The following is a 16968-nucleotide window of genomic DNA, read 5'->3' on the forward strand; positions in this document are numbered from 1 at the left end:
GGCGCCTCCTCCACGTCTCCTCCTTCCCGCGCCCCCCGAGGGAGAGCCGCGGGCGGCCAGCAGGGGGCGCCGGAGGACCGGCCATGCCGCGAAGGGGCCTGAGTTCCCGCGGCGACCGGGGCCGAGCGGCCGCACCCCACCCCGACGACCCTCCCCAGCCCGAGAGGGGAGCGAGGCCTGGGAATCAGCCGCGGGGACGGAGGGGCGCTCGGGGCCTGTCCCTGAGCTCGAGGTGGCGGCCGTTGCCTCCCGGCCAGGGCCCAGCTTGGAGCGCGGAGACCCGATGGCTTTGGGCCTCAAGGCCCAATGAATTCATGCATATCCCCTGGCGGGACCACGGACGGCAGCCTTACAAAGGAAACATTTAAAACATGCGAAATTTCCCTGTTTGGGCATTTCTTTATATTTTAGTAGTCCTGGAGCCTCAAAATAAATGGCACACACACACCCCCCCCCCCCCCCCAGCATTCCTTGTCATGTCCCTTCAATCCCAAGCTTCTTGCCTATTCTCACACCACATCCTTCCCCCACACACAAAGCTCTCGACCTCAGGCCTCCCCCCACCATTTCTGGAATCTCCCAGGCCCCCCTCCTGTGCTTGCCCCACGGGCCCCAGGCTCCTCTGTCCCCCCACCCCTTGGTGGTCAGTGGCCCAGTGCCCTGCCCTGCCCCTCACACACCACCTGTACCTGGGAGGGAGGCCTCAGGGGCAGGGGACAGCCCGGTACCGAAACCCCACTTCTCAGCCTGGACACCCAGGCCCTGCCTCCTGCCCCCGGCGCCATGGCAACCAGCGGCTCCCCAGGCCTCACTCACTTTCTCCCAGAGCCCCGGAGGGGTGAGGGCAGGAGCAGAGGGTGGGACCCCAACAAGAGTGGAGTCAGTGGGGAGACGGGTCAGAGGGCAAAGCCTGGGTTCTGCGTGTGGGCCACAGAACCAGGGGACCCGTTGCTAGGCAGCCAGACCCAGCACCGCCCCAAGGCGTCAGCCTGCACTTTAGCTCCTCAGCCTCCACCCATCTTGGGCAGCGTCTCAAATACCTAACCCCCGTGGGACCCCAAAAGCAGGAGGAGGGGAGAGGCAAGAGCTGACCCACCACCCTGACCCACCTGTGGCACCGCCACGCGCTCTTTTGCTGTGAGGATTCAGTGGCCTGGGCTGTGGGGTCACCGCAGCCATGAGTCTGGGCATCATGGAAGAGGAAGATCTGGCCGAGTACTTCCGGCTGCAGTATGGCGAGCGGCTGCTGCAACTGCTGCAGTAAGTGTCTACGGGCCGGGCCTGTTCCGCAAGCTCTGTACCACAGGCCACCCGGCACCCACCTTCCCAGTCCCAACCTGCCCCCTCTACATCCATAACCCAGCGCTCCCGCTCACCTAGCTCCCATCACCCAGATCACACCCCTACCCCTGTCCCAGCTTGCTCCCTGAGTGCCAGCATGGCCCTCTCTCCTCCACACTCCAATTATTTCACTCAGATGCAGGGAGAGATCTCCTCCCCTCCCCAGGCGTGTCCATCTCCACGGTTTGCTGTCCAGTCCCAGCCTGCCCCGGGGGCCCAGAACCCACAGGCCCCTCTTGTCTTGGGCAGGAAGTTCCCATCGATGGATGAGCAGTCAGAGTCCCCATCCATCCGGCTCCTGGAGAAGAAGAAGGAGGCCAAGATTATGCACCAGGCCATGGAGAAGAAGAAGGAGGTAGGGGGATGCAGGGAGGGCCACAGCGGGGGGGGGGGGGGGTGAGCTGGGACCCTCCGTTTCGTGGGTGGAGGTGGCTAGAGCCAGGAACCCCCAGCTGGTGGTTCTGGTCTCTTCCCTCTGGGGAGCTCAGAAATGATCTGCATCTCTGGGGGAGCCAGCGCCCTGGGATGCCCTGTCCCAAGAGAAACGTGGGGTGGAGAGGAGAAAGCCGTGCACCGAGCCCCCTGCGCTCGGACGTGGAGGCTCTGGAGGACAGGATGCTGCGGCCTGCCTCGGCACCCGTGCCAGGGGCCCTCCTGAGCCCTCTGCTCCCCCCACCCTTCCCGCAGACCTTCAAGCGCAGGATGGAAGCCCTGAATCTACGCTGGGAGGAACTGGGCATCAAGGAGGCCCAGCTGAAGGCTCACATCCAGAAATTTGAGCAATTCATCCAGGTACAGAGGGGCAAGGGGACCCGCACTCTACAGTCCGGCACATTGCCCCTCTCTCTCCTCCTCGCTCTTGCTGATGCCCTTACCCCGGGTTAGATGCCTCCACAGTGGTCCAGTAATGCCTGGTGCTTGCCTTTGTGCCTCCACTTATTGCTCTGTTGGTACTTTCCTGTTTGCCTGTCAGTCTCTGACCTTTCTGAACTGCTGTTTCCTATTTCCTGGCCAGTGCCTGGCACATACAGTGAATGAATGAATGATGTGCCAGCATCAGGGCTGGGCACTTGGGGATACGAGGGTGAATAAGTCCCCCACCCGCCCCGCCCCTCCATATCAAGCACCAGAATTCATTCCCAGACCTCACTCGGTCCTCAGAGGAGCAATTTAATCGTCATAAAAATCCAGATCTATCCCAGACACACTTCAGCCAGCACTTAAGGAATCCTTCAGGGCCTGGCCCAGCTCCAGAAGGGTCATTGCCATGCTTTGTTATGAAGCAGGCCCACACTTAAGCATCTTCCGCCGTGCCCCAGGCCTGAACCAGATGGGAAGAGAAGTGGCTGGGCTGGGCATGTTCTCCAGAGATCCAGAGAAAAACTCATGGAGTGGTTGGGGTGGCAGGAGATTTGGGGGTGCCAGAGAACCAGCAGCACAGAAATCCTGGAGAGCTTGCTCCAAGTACGGAGGCCAGGGGCTCTCTCCTTGCTTTCAGCAGGTCTGAGGTCAGGCCCAGGCATCTGCATTTTTACAGAGCTCCCCAGGGGATTCTGAGGTACAGTTGGATTAGAAAACGATGGGGTTAGGGTCCCTCAGTTCTCTCCTGGGCTCATGGGGCAGGGTCAAATCTCCTGTGCAAATGCCCCCGTGTTCCCAAAATGCCGCCACCACATATGCCTTCCTGCATGGAATCAAGGGAGGCCCTGCGGGAGCCACGAGCGAAGAGTGAGGGGTGGGCGGGTTTGCCCCCGAATCTAGGGCAGGGGCTGCAGAAGGAAGGGGAAGCGGGGGCGGGACGGACTGCAGTAGCTGAGCCTTGTGTCTTCCTCCCGGACGTCAAATTGATGCCCTAGCCCCCAGGAACCCCCTGTCTGGAAGAGCCTAACACCCCCCATCCCCAGGCCCTTTGGACCAGGCCCTTCTCCTGCCTTGTCTCCTATCGCTCAAGCACTATTGCCCCAACTTTTGGAAGGAAAAGAGGCGCACTGCTGCTCATTTGTATTTTTGGAGAAACCGAGGCACTAAGTAGCAAGAGGGGAGGAAAATGGGGCCTCCCAGCTCTGGGCCCAGAAACTGACCCCAGCACTCAGAACAGAACCCACAGACACTGCGTCGGAAGAGCTCCTCTTCCTACTTCCGGGTCTCCTCAGCCTGTCCCCGGGTCACGGTCTCTCCAGACACTGAGTTGGGTGGAGGGTGGGCCTCCCCGCCCCCTCCCACGGAAGCAGAATCATTTCCTGTCTAGCCCCCCAGGCCTCTTGACTTTGAGGGAACCCCCGCTCAGTCCACAGGCATCCCCTCACCAGCTTCAAATAACTTGGGAGACCCTCTTCCTCGCACCCGCTCCCCAACGGGGCGGCCTGGGGGCCCCCACCTGTCCTTGGGGTGCTGCAGCACACAGGGCCTCGTGGGGGGCAGGGGGCAGGGGGCAGCGGGCGCCGGCAGGCTGCGGGCTCAGTGCCAGGCGGGGGCTCTGGCCTGACGGGCAGCCGGGACGGCCTGGGGGTGGGGGGCGTGGGAACCGGCCTGACCGCGCCCCCTGCCCCGGCTCCAGGAGAATGACCAGAAGCGGATCCGGGCCCTGAAGAAAGCCAACAAGGAGCGGGAGCTCAAGAGGCAGCGCATGCGGGAGGTGGCCAAGGCTAAGCAGGAGATGGCGGCCCTGCGGCTGGAGCACCAGCGCCTGAGCGCCAAGCTGCAGGACTACTCCATCTTCAACAAGTACCTGGAGAAGGTGGTGGAGAACTCCGAGGCGAGTCCTGGGAGAAGCGGGGGGTGGGGGGGCAGGTTCTGCCTCAGCCTCGAGACCTCTTTCCCAGGGCCTGGGGCTATGGGTGGGGGCAGCCTGGCCAAGTGGGGGTTCAGGACTATGGGTGGGGGCAGCCTGGCCAACTGGGGGTTCAGGACTATGGGTGGGGGCAGCCTGGCCAACTGGGGGTTCAGGACTATGGGTGGGGCAGCCTGGCCAACTGGGGGTTCAGGACTATGAGTGGGGCAGCCTGGCCAACTGGGGGTTCAGGACTATGGGTGGGGCAGCCTGGCCAACTGGGGGTTCAGGACTATGGGTGGGGGCAGCCTGGCCAACTGGGGGTTCAGGACTATGGGTGGGGGTTCTGCAGGGATGTTCCCCCTGCTCTGAGGAGATGCAGCTGGCAAAGCCCCTAGACTCCAACACCTGAGTCTTCTGAATGTTGGGGTTTGTGCCTATCAGGTCCAACCATGGCCGCAGACATGTGCCCCAAAACAGACCCTTAGGCCATCCACTGCCACTGACACACACTCTGCCCTCCCCTGGGCAAGGCGAGACGGCTCCTCTGCTCTGAGCCGGGGCGCCCTTCACTCCTGAACTCAGGAGCAGGCAGAGTCCATGGAGATGCCAGCCTGAGTCCAGGCCAGACTCCTTGCTGGCTTCCTTCCCCTTCCAGAATCCCCTGCCTACCCTGAGCACACATCTCGGGTGCCTGGGAGGCCTTGGATATCCCTGTGGATTTTTCCCCCCAAGGAAGCTTTTGTCCCATCGGGTGAAGCGTGAATATGGGGAGAAAGAGCTGCTCTAGGCTGGGTATTGGTCAGAAAGTTTGTCAGAAGCTTCCAACTTCACTTAGTGCTTATATTTTTAAAATATATTATTTATTATTATTATTAGTGGAGTTGTACATTTACAGAAAAATCAAGCAGAAAATACAGAGCTCCCATATACCCTCCTCTTATTAGCACCTTGCATTAGTATGGCATCTTTGTTACAATTCATGAAAGAATATTATTATAATTGAACTAGTAACATAGTATTGTACTGCCCTATGGGTTTCTTTTTAAATATTTGTTCTATTAACATTCATACAAGGTAAAAATTTCCCCTTTTAACCATGTTACACCCAATGCTTTTTTTAAAAAAAAAAAGATTTATTTTTAAATTTTATCCCTCCCCCACCACCACCACCACTTGCTTGCTGTCTGCTCTCTGTGTCCATTCTCTGCACATTCTTCTGTGTCTGTTTGTCTCCCTTTGTTGCATCATCTTGCTGTACCAGCTCTCCATGGGTGCGGGCTGTCAGCTCTCTGCGGGCGTGAGCCAGCTTGCCTTCACAAGGAGGCCCCAGGAAGTGAACCCAGGGCCTCCCATATGGTAGACGGGAACACAATTGGTTGAATCACATCTGCTTCCCACACCCAATGCTTTTAATTACTTTATTTTGCTCATCCTTAGCACCTACTTCGTAACAGGCACTGTTCTAAGAACTGTCCCTGGATACATCCGTGTATGCCTCCCAGCACCACTATCAGGGAAGGTCTAGTATTACCCACATTTTACAGATGAGGAGACTTTCAGTTTATTAGGCTGCTCAAAACAGATACCTTGAATGGATTGGCTTTTTTCAAATTAATCTATTTATTTATTTACTTATTTACTTATTTCTTTCCCCTGCCCCGCCCCAGTTGTCTGTTCTTTATGACCATTTGCTGCGTGCTCTTCTTTGCTGGCTTCTGTTGTTGTCAGCGGCACAAGAATCTGTGTTTCTTTTTGTTGTGTCATCTTGCTATGTCAGCTCTCCGTGTGTGCGGCGCCATTCCTGGGCAGGCTGCACTTTCTTTCGCGCTGGGCGGCTCTCCTTACGGGGCACACTCCTTGTGCGTGGGGCTCCCCTACGTGGGGGACGCCCCTGCGTGGCACGGCATTCCTTGCTCACGTCAGCACTGCGCATGGGCCAGCTCCACACGGGTCAAGGAGGCCTGGGGCTTGAACCGCGGACCTCCCATGTGGTAGGCGGACGCCCTAACCACTGGGCCAAGTCTGCTTCCCTGGATTGGCTTTAAACCATGGGAATTGATTAGCTTACAGTTTGAGACCATGAGAATATCCAAATCCACGATATCTGATGCTTTCTTCCCAAAGACGGCTGCCAGTGAGCCTTACTGTGGCAAGGCACAGGGTGGCGTTTCTGCTCTCTCTCTCTCTTGCTTTCAACTCCTTGCTTCTGTGGCTTTTCTCTTTCTCCCTCCCCCCTCCCTTTCTCTCCCCCTCCCTACCCCTCCCTCTCCGCCCTTCTCTTCCTCTCTCTCTCTTTTTCTTTCTCCATCTCTCTCTCTCTGTATTCATTCTGTTTATAAAGGACACTAGGAAGATGATTAAGACCCAAGCTAGATGAGGTGGGCCACACCTTAACTAAGTGGCCTCATCAAAAACCCTACTTACAACCGTCCACACCCACAGGAAAGGATTAGCTCTAAGAACATGATTTTCTGGGGTACCTACAGTTCCAGACTACCACACTCCCCTGCCCTCCCTGAAATATTTCCTTTTTCATTCGTTTACTCCCCACACATGCATTAAGCATCTGCACTGTTTTAAGACCCAACGTCCCTCTCTGTGTACTGTCCCAGCTCTCCTGACGCAGGGGGAACTTTCCAGAAGGCACTGTCCAGGCCAACCGTCTCCACAGCCCCGCTTTCAATTCACTTACTCACCTCTGGCCGCCACCACCCCCTCCAGAGTCACTGGCGCCCAAACCTGCGGCCTCGTTTCTGTCCACAGCCTGGCGTCAGCCACGGTGGCCCCCATGTTTCTGGACACTCTGCCCTTGGCGTCCGTGAGACGAGCTCGGCCCATTGGGCCGACTCCACAGAATGGCCACCTCCTGTGTGCCGGCCCAGCTCTGCCCCTCCCTCAGGGCCAACGGGGGTCCCCAGGAGACGCGTGCCTGCCCTCCACACCCTCTCCCGTCAGGCCCGGCCTGGGGAGGCCCCCCGCACAGTTTGTGAGGGGAGGAAGCTGCTGAGGCCTCCCTCCCAGGGCAACGGGACTCGTCGGGGCTGGGGGGAGTGGGCCAGTCCTGGAGGCACCGCCTGGGGGTGTCTGTGAGCGACGCCTGGGTCAATGTCTGGGTGCGGGCCGTGGGTTTGGGACAGCTGCAGGTGTGTCTGCGACGGGTCGTCTCAAGGCTAGTGTTTCATTGGGTGTGTGGGTCTGTCGGGGGACTGAGGCTTTGGAGCACCAGCAGCTTTGCCTGCATGGGGGTGGGGGGGCTGCCTCCATCTGTATCTGCTTCCTCTCTGCGGGGTGTCTTGGCTTCCTTGAATGTGCTGGGGAGAGGGAGGGAGAGAAACCCGAAAAACAGCCGCCCTGCTGCAGAGCGGAAAGCCTATAAGCGGTCCTCGGGGGGCCACACGGGGCCCCGGATTCTGCTCATCCCAAGGCCCCCTGCTGGCAGAGCTTCGGGCATCTCAGCTGCTCTCACGCAGCCGTGCGGCTGGATGCCCGTCAGTGTTGACGCCCCTCCTGGAACAGCCTTGGCCCTTGCCTGAGGGCTCCCTCTGCACCCTCCGACCTACAGCCCCTCCTTCTCAGCCTCCACCTTTTCCCTCTGAGGAAGTCCTGGGCCCGCCCCCCCAGCACTGCCCATATCCCTTACCCCCCCACCCATGTCAGTAGTTGTGCACCCCATTCCCCCCACCCAGACACTCCCGAGAGATGTGACCGGCAGTCGTGCTGGCTCCGGGTGGTGGGGCCCGTGGTGCAGGGAGACGGAGGATGCAAAGCTTTACAAAGTCCCCTGGTGATTCCAGTAGAGTTCATCAAATTTATATGTGCACGTGTCCCAGGTCTCTTACCTCCTCCATCCTAAAGTACTACCTGCTGCAAGGTAAATCATTGATTTAATCATTGGGATTTTTGGTAGGGTGAGGAAAGACTACTGCATTAAAGAATAAATTGGAAGATACGTCTCAGCTTCAGGGCTGGCAAAATGCTTATCTTAGAGCTGAGGAAATCAGGTATACCTCTGGCCTGTATCCCTCTCCTAAGCTTCAGGCCCCTCCGTCTAACCCACTGTGTCCACAGCTCCTCCCATCTGCTTCCTCCCATCCCCGGCCAGCCCTGCCGCTGGCACGGCCTGAGCTGTGAATGGCATGGTCACCCACCCACAGCCCACCTGGGACTCGGCCTCAGCCTTGACTCCCTCCTCTTGCTGACCACCACGCCACCCCCAGCCATCCATCAGCAGAGCAGTGGGTTGTGCCTCAGAAGAATGTCTGGAAAACACCCCTGCCCCTTCTCTCGTCCAGACCACCAGTGGACTTCATCTGGAGGTCCACTGTGCATTTGGCTGGACAGCCCTATCGGCATTCTACTGTCGGCATGATTGAGCTATCTCTATATCTATCAATTATTTATCTACCATCTATCTATATTTATCCATCATCTATATCTATCATTTATCTATCATCCATCTGTCATTTATCTAGCGTCTATCATCTACCTAGCATTTAGCATCTATCATTTATCTATCTAGCACCTAGCATTTATCCATCTTCCTCCCTTCCTTCTTTCCATCTTCCATCTTCCCACCTCCCTCCTTCCTTCCTTCCCTCCCTCTCTCTTCCTTTATTTTTCAAAATATTTTAAGCATACTGAAAAGTATTGAGAAATACATAACAAGTACTCATCACACCACTTTGTCAAACTTTAACATTTTGCCCTATTAGCTCAGATTCTTTTTTTCCTTAAGAAATAAAACAACTACAAGTAACTGAAACCCCATGTGTGCCATTTCCAAATCCCATTCTTCTTCCCCTCTCTTCAGAGGTAACAAGTAACCTGCTTTTCACATTTGTCATTCTCACGCTTGTTTCTATTCCTTTGTAATATATTACATATCTATAAATTATAGTTTATATATGTCTTTCTGCAACTTACTTTTTCCAATCAACCATATGGTTTTTTTCCTTTAAACTTTTTATTATGGAAAATTTCAAACATATACAAAAGTAGGAACACCCATTACTCATCACCTAGTTCCAGCAATTATGAACTCATAATCATATCCCCCACACTTCCCACCTCCACCATTTTGAAGCAAATGATGTTTTTTCATCCATGAGTATTTCATATGTATCTCTAAAAGACAAGGTCTCTCTTTAAACATAACTGCATTACTGTTTCCACACCTAGGAGCGATTTGACAATTCCTTAAGAGCACATATCCAGCCAATGCTAAAATTGCCTCCATTATCTCATAAATGCTTTTGGGACATTGGTTTGTTCCAATCAGGGTCCCATGCTGCATTTGGTTGATATGTTTCTTAAGTATAACGACGAGCAAAAAGCCAGTGGTTGAGCACCTGCTTCCCATATAGGAGGCCCCAGGTTCAATCCCCGGTACTTCCTAAAAAAAAACCAAAAAAACATAAAATTAATCTATGATGGGAGACGACAGAATAATGGCTCCCTCAGTGGTGGGGGGAGGTATTGACAGACGGGGTAGAGGACCCTCCCAGGGTGCTGGACACGTTGTTTCATCCCTTCTTCATTTATTAGCTAGACTACTACTATAACAAAAAGGACTTCTCCAAAAAATTTTTCCTTCATCAGCTATTTGATCGCTATGTGGATCTTAAAGGAAAAGCTTATTAAATGCCCAAGTCTTCATTTACAGTTTGAAGAATAACAAGTTGGTTCTCTAGCAGCCTCCAAAAGTGACCTGTAATGTTTTCAGTATCACTATGAGTTGGTGGGTTTCTAAACACATTTGCTGTGTTTCCATCCTTCACACTCATTCTGACTGATGTGAAATTGTCCCATCTCTGGGCACTCGGAGCCTCTTCAAGTTGGCACCTGAGTCCCTTTGACATCACCTGAAGTTTTTGAGACATGTCCCTGTTCCCGGTAGCTCTGCTCTAGCCCACTCATTTTACCTGCCGTGTGGCATTGCACTGCTTGCCAGTGAACCTTCTGGAATGTGGACATGAAGTTCCCACTCTGCTTCTTGCAATCCTTCAATGAAATCATGTCCACCCTCCTTCACGGAGTTGCAGGGCACGTTTTTACTCCTCCAGGCCCCCTCCCTTCCATTTTGAACTATGCCCTTCCTGCTAAACTACCTTGAGAGTCCTGAGGTCACCTTGCATCCCTCCCCATTCAACTTCACCCCCTACCTGTCATCCTGCCTCGCCTTCTCCCACCTGCTGCTTCTATCCATGCCTCCTGTCTCCTCTTAGCCACCCTTTCCCTGGGAAAACTTTTTCTGGCTCTTCCCCTGTTCTCCAAGGCTGGGCTGGGGGAGGCCTTCCCCACTGAGGCATTTCTGGGGAACAGATAACAGGGCAGTTCCCAGGACAGCAACCCATCAGTGGAAATGTCACGAGATGGAGACCACACTCGGGGCGTGTCCCCTGGGTGGCTGGAAGGCACTCTTTGATAAGCCCTGGGGAGACCAGTTGGGGAGTACGGGAGCCGGTGCTCATGTCTGCCTTCTAAGGAGAGTGAGGGCCGCTGGTTAGGGCCTGGTGGGATGATTCTGGACTTGGCCAGGGAAGGCGAGCTGTCCCACTGGCTCCCTCTCCAGCTCCAGCTCCTCCTCGCTTGAAATGTTGACCAAATACCCTAGAGCGTTGTTTGAAGCAGCCCCAAAGTATTACCCCAGCCCAGCCCCGCCCGTGAATTCTAGATAGGTCTTATCATTGTGCGGTAACTGCCTGTTTATGTCTGGCCTCTCTCCCCACCACCCCCAAAGCTGGAGGCTCCACTGGAGCAGGGTCTGGCTTTCTTATCTCCGCTATGTTCCTGGCATTGTGCACAGTTCCTGGCTGGCAAGTGGAGCTTGGTACATTGTTGTTGAATGGAATAATTACCCGAGGCATCCCAAAATGGCCTCCACAGCAATTCTCAGCCCTGGCTGCAGAGTCACCGGGGAAGTGTTTGCAAAATCCACAGGCCAAGGTGTACTGTTTCGAAGCTCCCCAGGTGATTCTAACATGCAGCCAAGATTGCGCACCCCTGGGCCCGTTGCACCCGGCCCACCACGCGCACCTTGGCCCATACCAACCCAGGAGAACGTCCTCGCAGCCCCTGGCCCGGGACGTCCTGTCTGCAGCGCCGAGGCTGCCGGGCTGGGAGTTGGGGGCCGGGCCGGGCGGCACGGGGCCCTCGGGGGGGCCGGCGGCGCAGTGACGCGAGCTGGGCCCCGCAGTTCGAGGAGATCCACGAGGTGATCGCGCGCTACAAGACCCTGGTGAGCATGCACCACGACCTCATGCTGTCGGCGCAGGAGGGCCAGGAGAAGATCGAGCACGCCAAGGCGCGGCTGGCGCGCTACCTGGAGGAGAAGGACGACGAGATCCTGCAGCACAACAACGAGCTGGCGCGGCTGCAGATGCGCTTCGACCGCGCCCGCAGCGACGTCATCGTCTGGGTGAGGCCCCGCGGGCGCGGCGGAGGGGGCGAGGGCGCGAGGGAGCGAGGGCCCCCCGCGGCTGACGCCCCCTGCCGCCCGCCCAGGAGTCCCGCTGGGCGCACATCCAGAACACCGCGGCCAAGAAGACGCTCCTGCTCGGCACCATCAAGATGGCCACCCTGAACCTCTTCCAGATCGTGAGCAAGCAGCTGAAGGAATCCACCTACGTGGCCCTGGAGGACACGCACAAGCAGCTGGACATGGTAGGCGGGGCGGGCACCTGGGTTCCTGGAATGGCGTTAGGAGCCCGATGGAGCCGAGGTTCTTGTCACCGGGCCCTGAGGGGTGGCGCCCATTGCCGGGCCCTTCCCCCAGAGCATCTTTAAAAAAAAAATTTTTATTTCTTTCTCTCCCCTCCCGGCCCCCTTGTCTGCTCTCTTGTGTCCTTTTGCTGTGTGTTCTTCTGTGTCCGCTTGCATTCTTGGCAACACCAGGAATCTGTGCCTCTCTTTGTTGCGTCAGCTCTCTGTGCATGCAGTGCCACTCCTGGAAAGGCTGCGTCGTTGTGTTTTTTTCTCCCCACACAGGGCGGCTCTCCTTGTGGGGCACGCTCCTTGTGCGTGGGGCTCCCGTATGCGGGCACAGCCCCTGCATGGCAGGGCATTCCTTGTGCGAATCAGCACTGCCTGTGGGCCAGCTCACCACGTGGGTTAAGAGGCCCTGGGTTTGAACCCTGGACCTCCCACTGGGTAGGCAGATGTCCTATCAGTTGAGCCAAATTTGCTTTCCCATCCCAGAGCATCTGATTTCATAGGTCTGGGGTAAGAACCTGTGAGTTTGCCTCTCCATCAAGTTGCCAGGTGATGCTGCTTGAGGTCTGGCTTCCAGCTTGGAGAACCTCCCCGTTAGAGCTAAGGTCCCATTGACACCAATCAGAGTGGCCAGTAGTGATCAGTTGTATAGTCTAGTGTCTGAGGCCCACTCTTTGTTAAAAAAAAAGGAATTAGCAAGTTTACAGATGGTTCAAGTCATACTAGTACCCATCTTTCTCTTTGAAGTAACTGAAAGGAAATTGAAATAATTTTTTCCCTGTATGAGTCAGAGTTACTTAATGTCCTGTCCAAGTGCCACCCCAAATCATCTCACTTATGACCAAATGGACACACAGTCCCCCACTGTGCTGGCAAACCCTGCACCAGCAAATTCATTATCTGACCCGCAGAAAACCCTGACTGATTAATTATTTGGTTCTTGCGCAGAAGTCTTTAGCTCTGCTGTGAAACACCAGGAAGTGAGCTTCCTGAAAGGCTAGGAGTTTTGTGTTTTGTTGCCTGCTGTATCCAGTGCCTAAAACAACATCTGGCACACAGTAGGCGCACAATAAATGTTTGGTGAATGAATATGAAACATAAGCCCATAAAAGAAATTGGCTGAATTGACTGAGAGGCACATCTCCTATTTAAAAAAAAAAAAAAGGTGAAGCTCATGAAATGTAAAGGCTTTCATTCACCCACCAGGAAGGAGGAAGAATTCCCCCAAAACAAATAGTCTGCACCTTAGGGTGTGTTAGGAGCCAGTTCTTAGGTGTGTTCTGGAGTCTCCCGTGATGACTATTCAGTGGGGTGTTTGCAGTCCAAAGGGGGGGATTTGTAAGAAACTTTGTTCTGAAGTAGCAAATCTCAAACTTTTTGGTATCAGAATCCCTTTACACTCTTAACATTTATCGAGGACCCTCAAAGAGCTTTTTGATTATATGGGGTATATCTGTTGATATATACCATATTAGAAATTAAAAAGAAAAATATAACTATTTCACTCATTTTATAGTGACAATTTTAAAAGCCCATCATATGTCAACGTAGTTAACATGTTTTTAATGAAAAGTAACTATTCCCAAAAAGTATTTTCTGTGAAAAGTGGCATGAGTCTAACTTCTGCCAGTCTTTTTACCATCTGACTCAGTAGCAGGCAGGTGAATTTTCATCACTTCTTCCTTCACTCTGATGTCCTATCACACGTCACCTAAACCCCACTCTAGTAAACCCCTCTGTACATTCATGAGGAATCAAGAGTGGAAAAGGTAAATAAAGCCTAAGTATTACAAAAGAGCTTTAGCCTCATAGACACCCCACTCCCCAGAAATTGTCCTGGGGACTCCTGGAGGACCTCAGGAAGTGGTGGCCTCCAGCTCCTTGTCCCCCACTCTCGTCTTCCCTCCTCAGACCTCAGCTTCTGGTCTGCCTACTACAAATTTTATGCTTTCTGACTCTCTCCCAACCTTGATTTGCCTCTACAGGACTACTTCACATTGCCCATATGTTATCTTAAAATGTCCCTCCTCATCCCAGTAGGATATGTGCCTACTGACAGAATACATGTGATCAAGTAGCCTGGAAATTAAAAATGAGGACCTGGGAAAATAGAAGTTAAAATCAGAGGTCAGGGCTAGAGGAAGAGAACTTCAGACTGGGGGTTCTTGGGTTACAAGGGCCTGCAACCCTTATAATAATTGGCAATAATTGGCTCTGAACTTCCTGGCAGCCAGAGTGAAAAGCAAGACATAATTCTTGTTCCCAAAGAAGAAAGCACAAGGTTTTCACAAAAGAAGAGAACCTTTTTTCCACTACTTAATTTCTTGATGGGCTTCAGAGACACTGAGTAATGTTCTTAATAACATCCCAGTACCAGATGCAGGCTCAGGCCACGTAAGGCAGTCCACTGGATAGAACTAAGAGTGCGGTACCACAGTATGACTTAGGAAAAAAGATTCTGCACAAGGCCAAAACTATTTGAATTCAATACACAGTGTCATGAGAAGTTCAGCATTATCCCTGACTCAAGCCAAACTCTCTGGAGCAACATTTTCCAAATGTTTGGCAAATCCTAGAATCCCAAGAGGTTAGCAAGTTTTCTGTGGGGGTGAATAAAAGGACTCCACGGACCAATAAATTTTAAAAAGTCTATGCTAAAGTTAAGAGGTTTGTTTTTTGTTGTTTTGTTTTTAAATATAAGACTTTACTAAGCTCTGTACCCTGAGTATCTCCAAGCATAGTTTTGAAAACTTACTTGGCCCCAGAACCCTTTTTTGATGTATATGAATATGTATTATATGTATTATAATATATATACATATAATATATATTATATGTATATATCTATATGTATATAATATACTTATATATGTATACATACATATAATATATATATTATATATATAATATGTATTATAAGGACAGAGTTTGCCAAGTGCTGAACTTTTCTCTCTAGCCCCAGGGGCAGCTTTTTAATGCATTGACTCTTTGTATCCTTATTTGCAAAGCAGGAATTATGTTGGTAAAGTAACATTATTATTCATTGACAGGGTTTTTGAGAGTTTTGTGCAAAGTCTGTGTAGTTCCATATCTAGGAACTTTCTTGAAAAGGAGACATTTTAGAACAGAGAGATCTTGGAGAGACCTTCTCAGTCAGTATTTTCTCCTTCCTTTTTTTTTTTTTTTTTGAGGTACCGGGGTCAGGGATTGAACCTAGGACTTTGTATGTGGGAAACCGGCCCTCAACCACTGAGCCACATGGGCTCCCACGGCTCAACTGCTTTAGCCACGTCTGTTCCCCAGCTGCTCTTCTTCCCTTTTTAAAGATGAATAAACTGAGGCCCAGAAAGATGAAGTGACTTCCCCAAGTTCTGGGCTTCGAGTGGATGAGGACTTCTAAGCTGTGGAGGGCGGCCTGCCCCTGGGCGGATGGCCCCCTGCCGTCTGCTCGTAAGTCCAGAGTCTGCTCTTGACCATCTTTCTTTCTTCTCCCTCCTGTCAGAGGTCAGCTCTGCTTCCCGCCACCCCCGCGTCTGCCTGCAGGCGTTCCCCACTCCATTCCCTTTTATTGCTTCTAGGCTCTAAACCTGATACTTGATTTCAACAAGAGTGATTTTCCACCAAGGGAATGTGGTCTCCTCAAGATGCCAGTCATGGGAAAGCCAGAAACTCCTTACGAGTCACGCGGAGGGATGGCCCTCGGGACGGGGAGCCCTGTCGCTGGGTGGGGCTAACGCCGCCCCCTTGCCTCGTTAGGTCCAGCAGTTCATCCAGGACCTGTCAGACATCTGGGCAGAGGTGAAGAGGAAGGAACAACAGCAAGTCCGCGTGTAAGGAGGCAGCCGTGCGTCCAGGATGGTCTGAGACAGAGACAGGGAGAAAGCTTCCTGCGGGGCTTTCAGTCCAGGCCGCTAAGGAATGCCGTGTCTTTCTGCTGGCAAACACCCTGCCAAGGCCCCCTCAGGCCTCCGTGCATCCCAGCCCTCAAATCATTAAAGTTTACGAGCAGTTTCTTATGAAGTTCTCTCTCTTTTTGGTGGTTTATTCACAGGAAGAAGCACCCCCTTCTCAAAGCAGGGGCTAGAAACCAAATCTTGGGTGTGGAGTCGCCACAGTAAGTGTTAGGGGGGACAACAGATTCCTGGGGTTGATACATAGGACCCTTCTTTCCTCTACCACTTCAAAGATTAAAAAGAAAAAGGAAAAAGGTTGGTGTTTCTACAACGGGTACAAAGACTCACTCGAGCTGTGAAGGCCGCGTTCCAGGACAGAGTTCCAGAGCTGGTGAGTCAAGAATTCTTGCTCTCCCACCAGCTGGGGACCCTAAATCAGGCACAGTATCAGCGACACTAACGAAGAAATAGCAGCCAGGCTCTTCTAACTGGGGACGGGCTGAGGGACCAGTGACCTGCAGAACAACCACCTCAAGGCTTTGGGAGCATCGTAGCAGGCTGGAAACAATGGGTGAAAACCGGCAAAACTCAGCTGGACAGAGGCCGTTGTAAAGTCTTACGCCTCAGTTCAACAACTCAGTTGCACTTTCTAAATCATCAGTGGCAAAAGCCAAGTCAGAGACACCTGGGACATTAGCAGCAGAGAAAGCAGCTTCTCCTGAGCATTCATCATCCTCGTGAAAACCTGACATTGCCCCTGTCTCACTGAGCAGGGCATGTGCCTGAGGATACCGGCTGTAGGATTCAAACTCAGATCTGCCTGCCCCCAAAGCCTGTGCCCTCTGCACTGGCCTAGGCTGCCTCTCAGAAGGCCTGGACAAGGCTCCTGGTTTCCTCCCAGGAACCTCGGCCGCAGCCTGCCCTGCTCAGATGCGGGTTTGGGCTGCTGTGCGTCATCACCTTTTTGGATGATCATAGGCCGTTATGGGAGCTGGTTAAGCAGTTCCTGTAAGGCCATTGTCTTTACATCTGATGCTGGAGCTTGGAGTCCACGGGGGGAGGTAGCTGGGAAAGAAACACGGCTGTGACGTGGGGGAGATAAGAACAAGCTGGAACCCACAAGCACCAGCTGGCTTCCGTGGCCTCTGGACTCCGTGGTCGGGATGTCCTGCCGACACCAGCACCCTTTGTCACCGAGCTGCGCCCACGGCTGGCCTGGAAGTCACAGAAGCTGAAGAGGATCCAAGAGAA

The 16968-nt window shown here is 53.4% G+C and overlaps 1 protein-coding gene across 1 annotated transcript; it reads left to right on the forward strand.

Moving 5' to 3' along the window:
- The first annotated feature begins 875 nt into the window (after window positions 1-875).
- On the forward strand, window positions 876-15844 carry CCDC42 (coiled-coil domain containing 42). The gene is made up of 7 exons (XM_058283499.2): window positions 876-1260; window positions 1591-1696; window positions 2029-2133; window positions 3899-4096; window positions 11310-11531; window positions 11618-11776; window positions 15581-15844. Exons 1-7 carry the CDS (start codon window positions 1178-1180, stop codon window positions 15656-15658), a joined length of 951 nt encoding a protein of 316 aa, XP_058139482.1. The 5' UTR covers window positions 876-1177; the 3' UTR covers window positions 15659-15844.
- Window positions 15845-16968: the final 1124 nt, after the last annotated feature.

This window comes from Dasypus novemcinctus, chromosome 21, assembly GCF_030445035.2.
Source record: "Dasypus novemcinctus isolate mDasNov1 chromosome 21, mDasNov1.1.hap2, whole genome shotgun sequence".
In the NCBI taxonomy this organism is placed as follows: Eukaryota; Metazoa; Chordata; class Mammalia; order Cingulata; family Dasypodidae; genus Dasypus; species Dasypus novemcinctus.

What these genes read in the sequence shown, in the direction of transcription:
- CCDC42 (XM_058283499.2), top strand. Translation starts at nt 1,178, where the DNA reads ATGAGTCTGGGCATCATGGAAGAGGAAGATCTGGCCGAGTACTTCCGG. An exon ending in AGGTGGTGGAGAACTCCGAG is followed by an intron (nt 4,097 to 11,309) that starts GCGAGTCCTGGG and finishes TGGGCCCCGCAG; the next exon opens with TTCGAGGAGATCCACGAGGT. An exon ending in CGCACAAGCAGCTGGACATG is followed by an intron (nt 11,777 to 15,580) that starts GTAGGCGGGGCG and finishes TTGCCTCGTTAG; the next exon opens with GTCCAGCAGTTCATCCAGGA.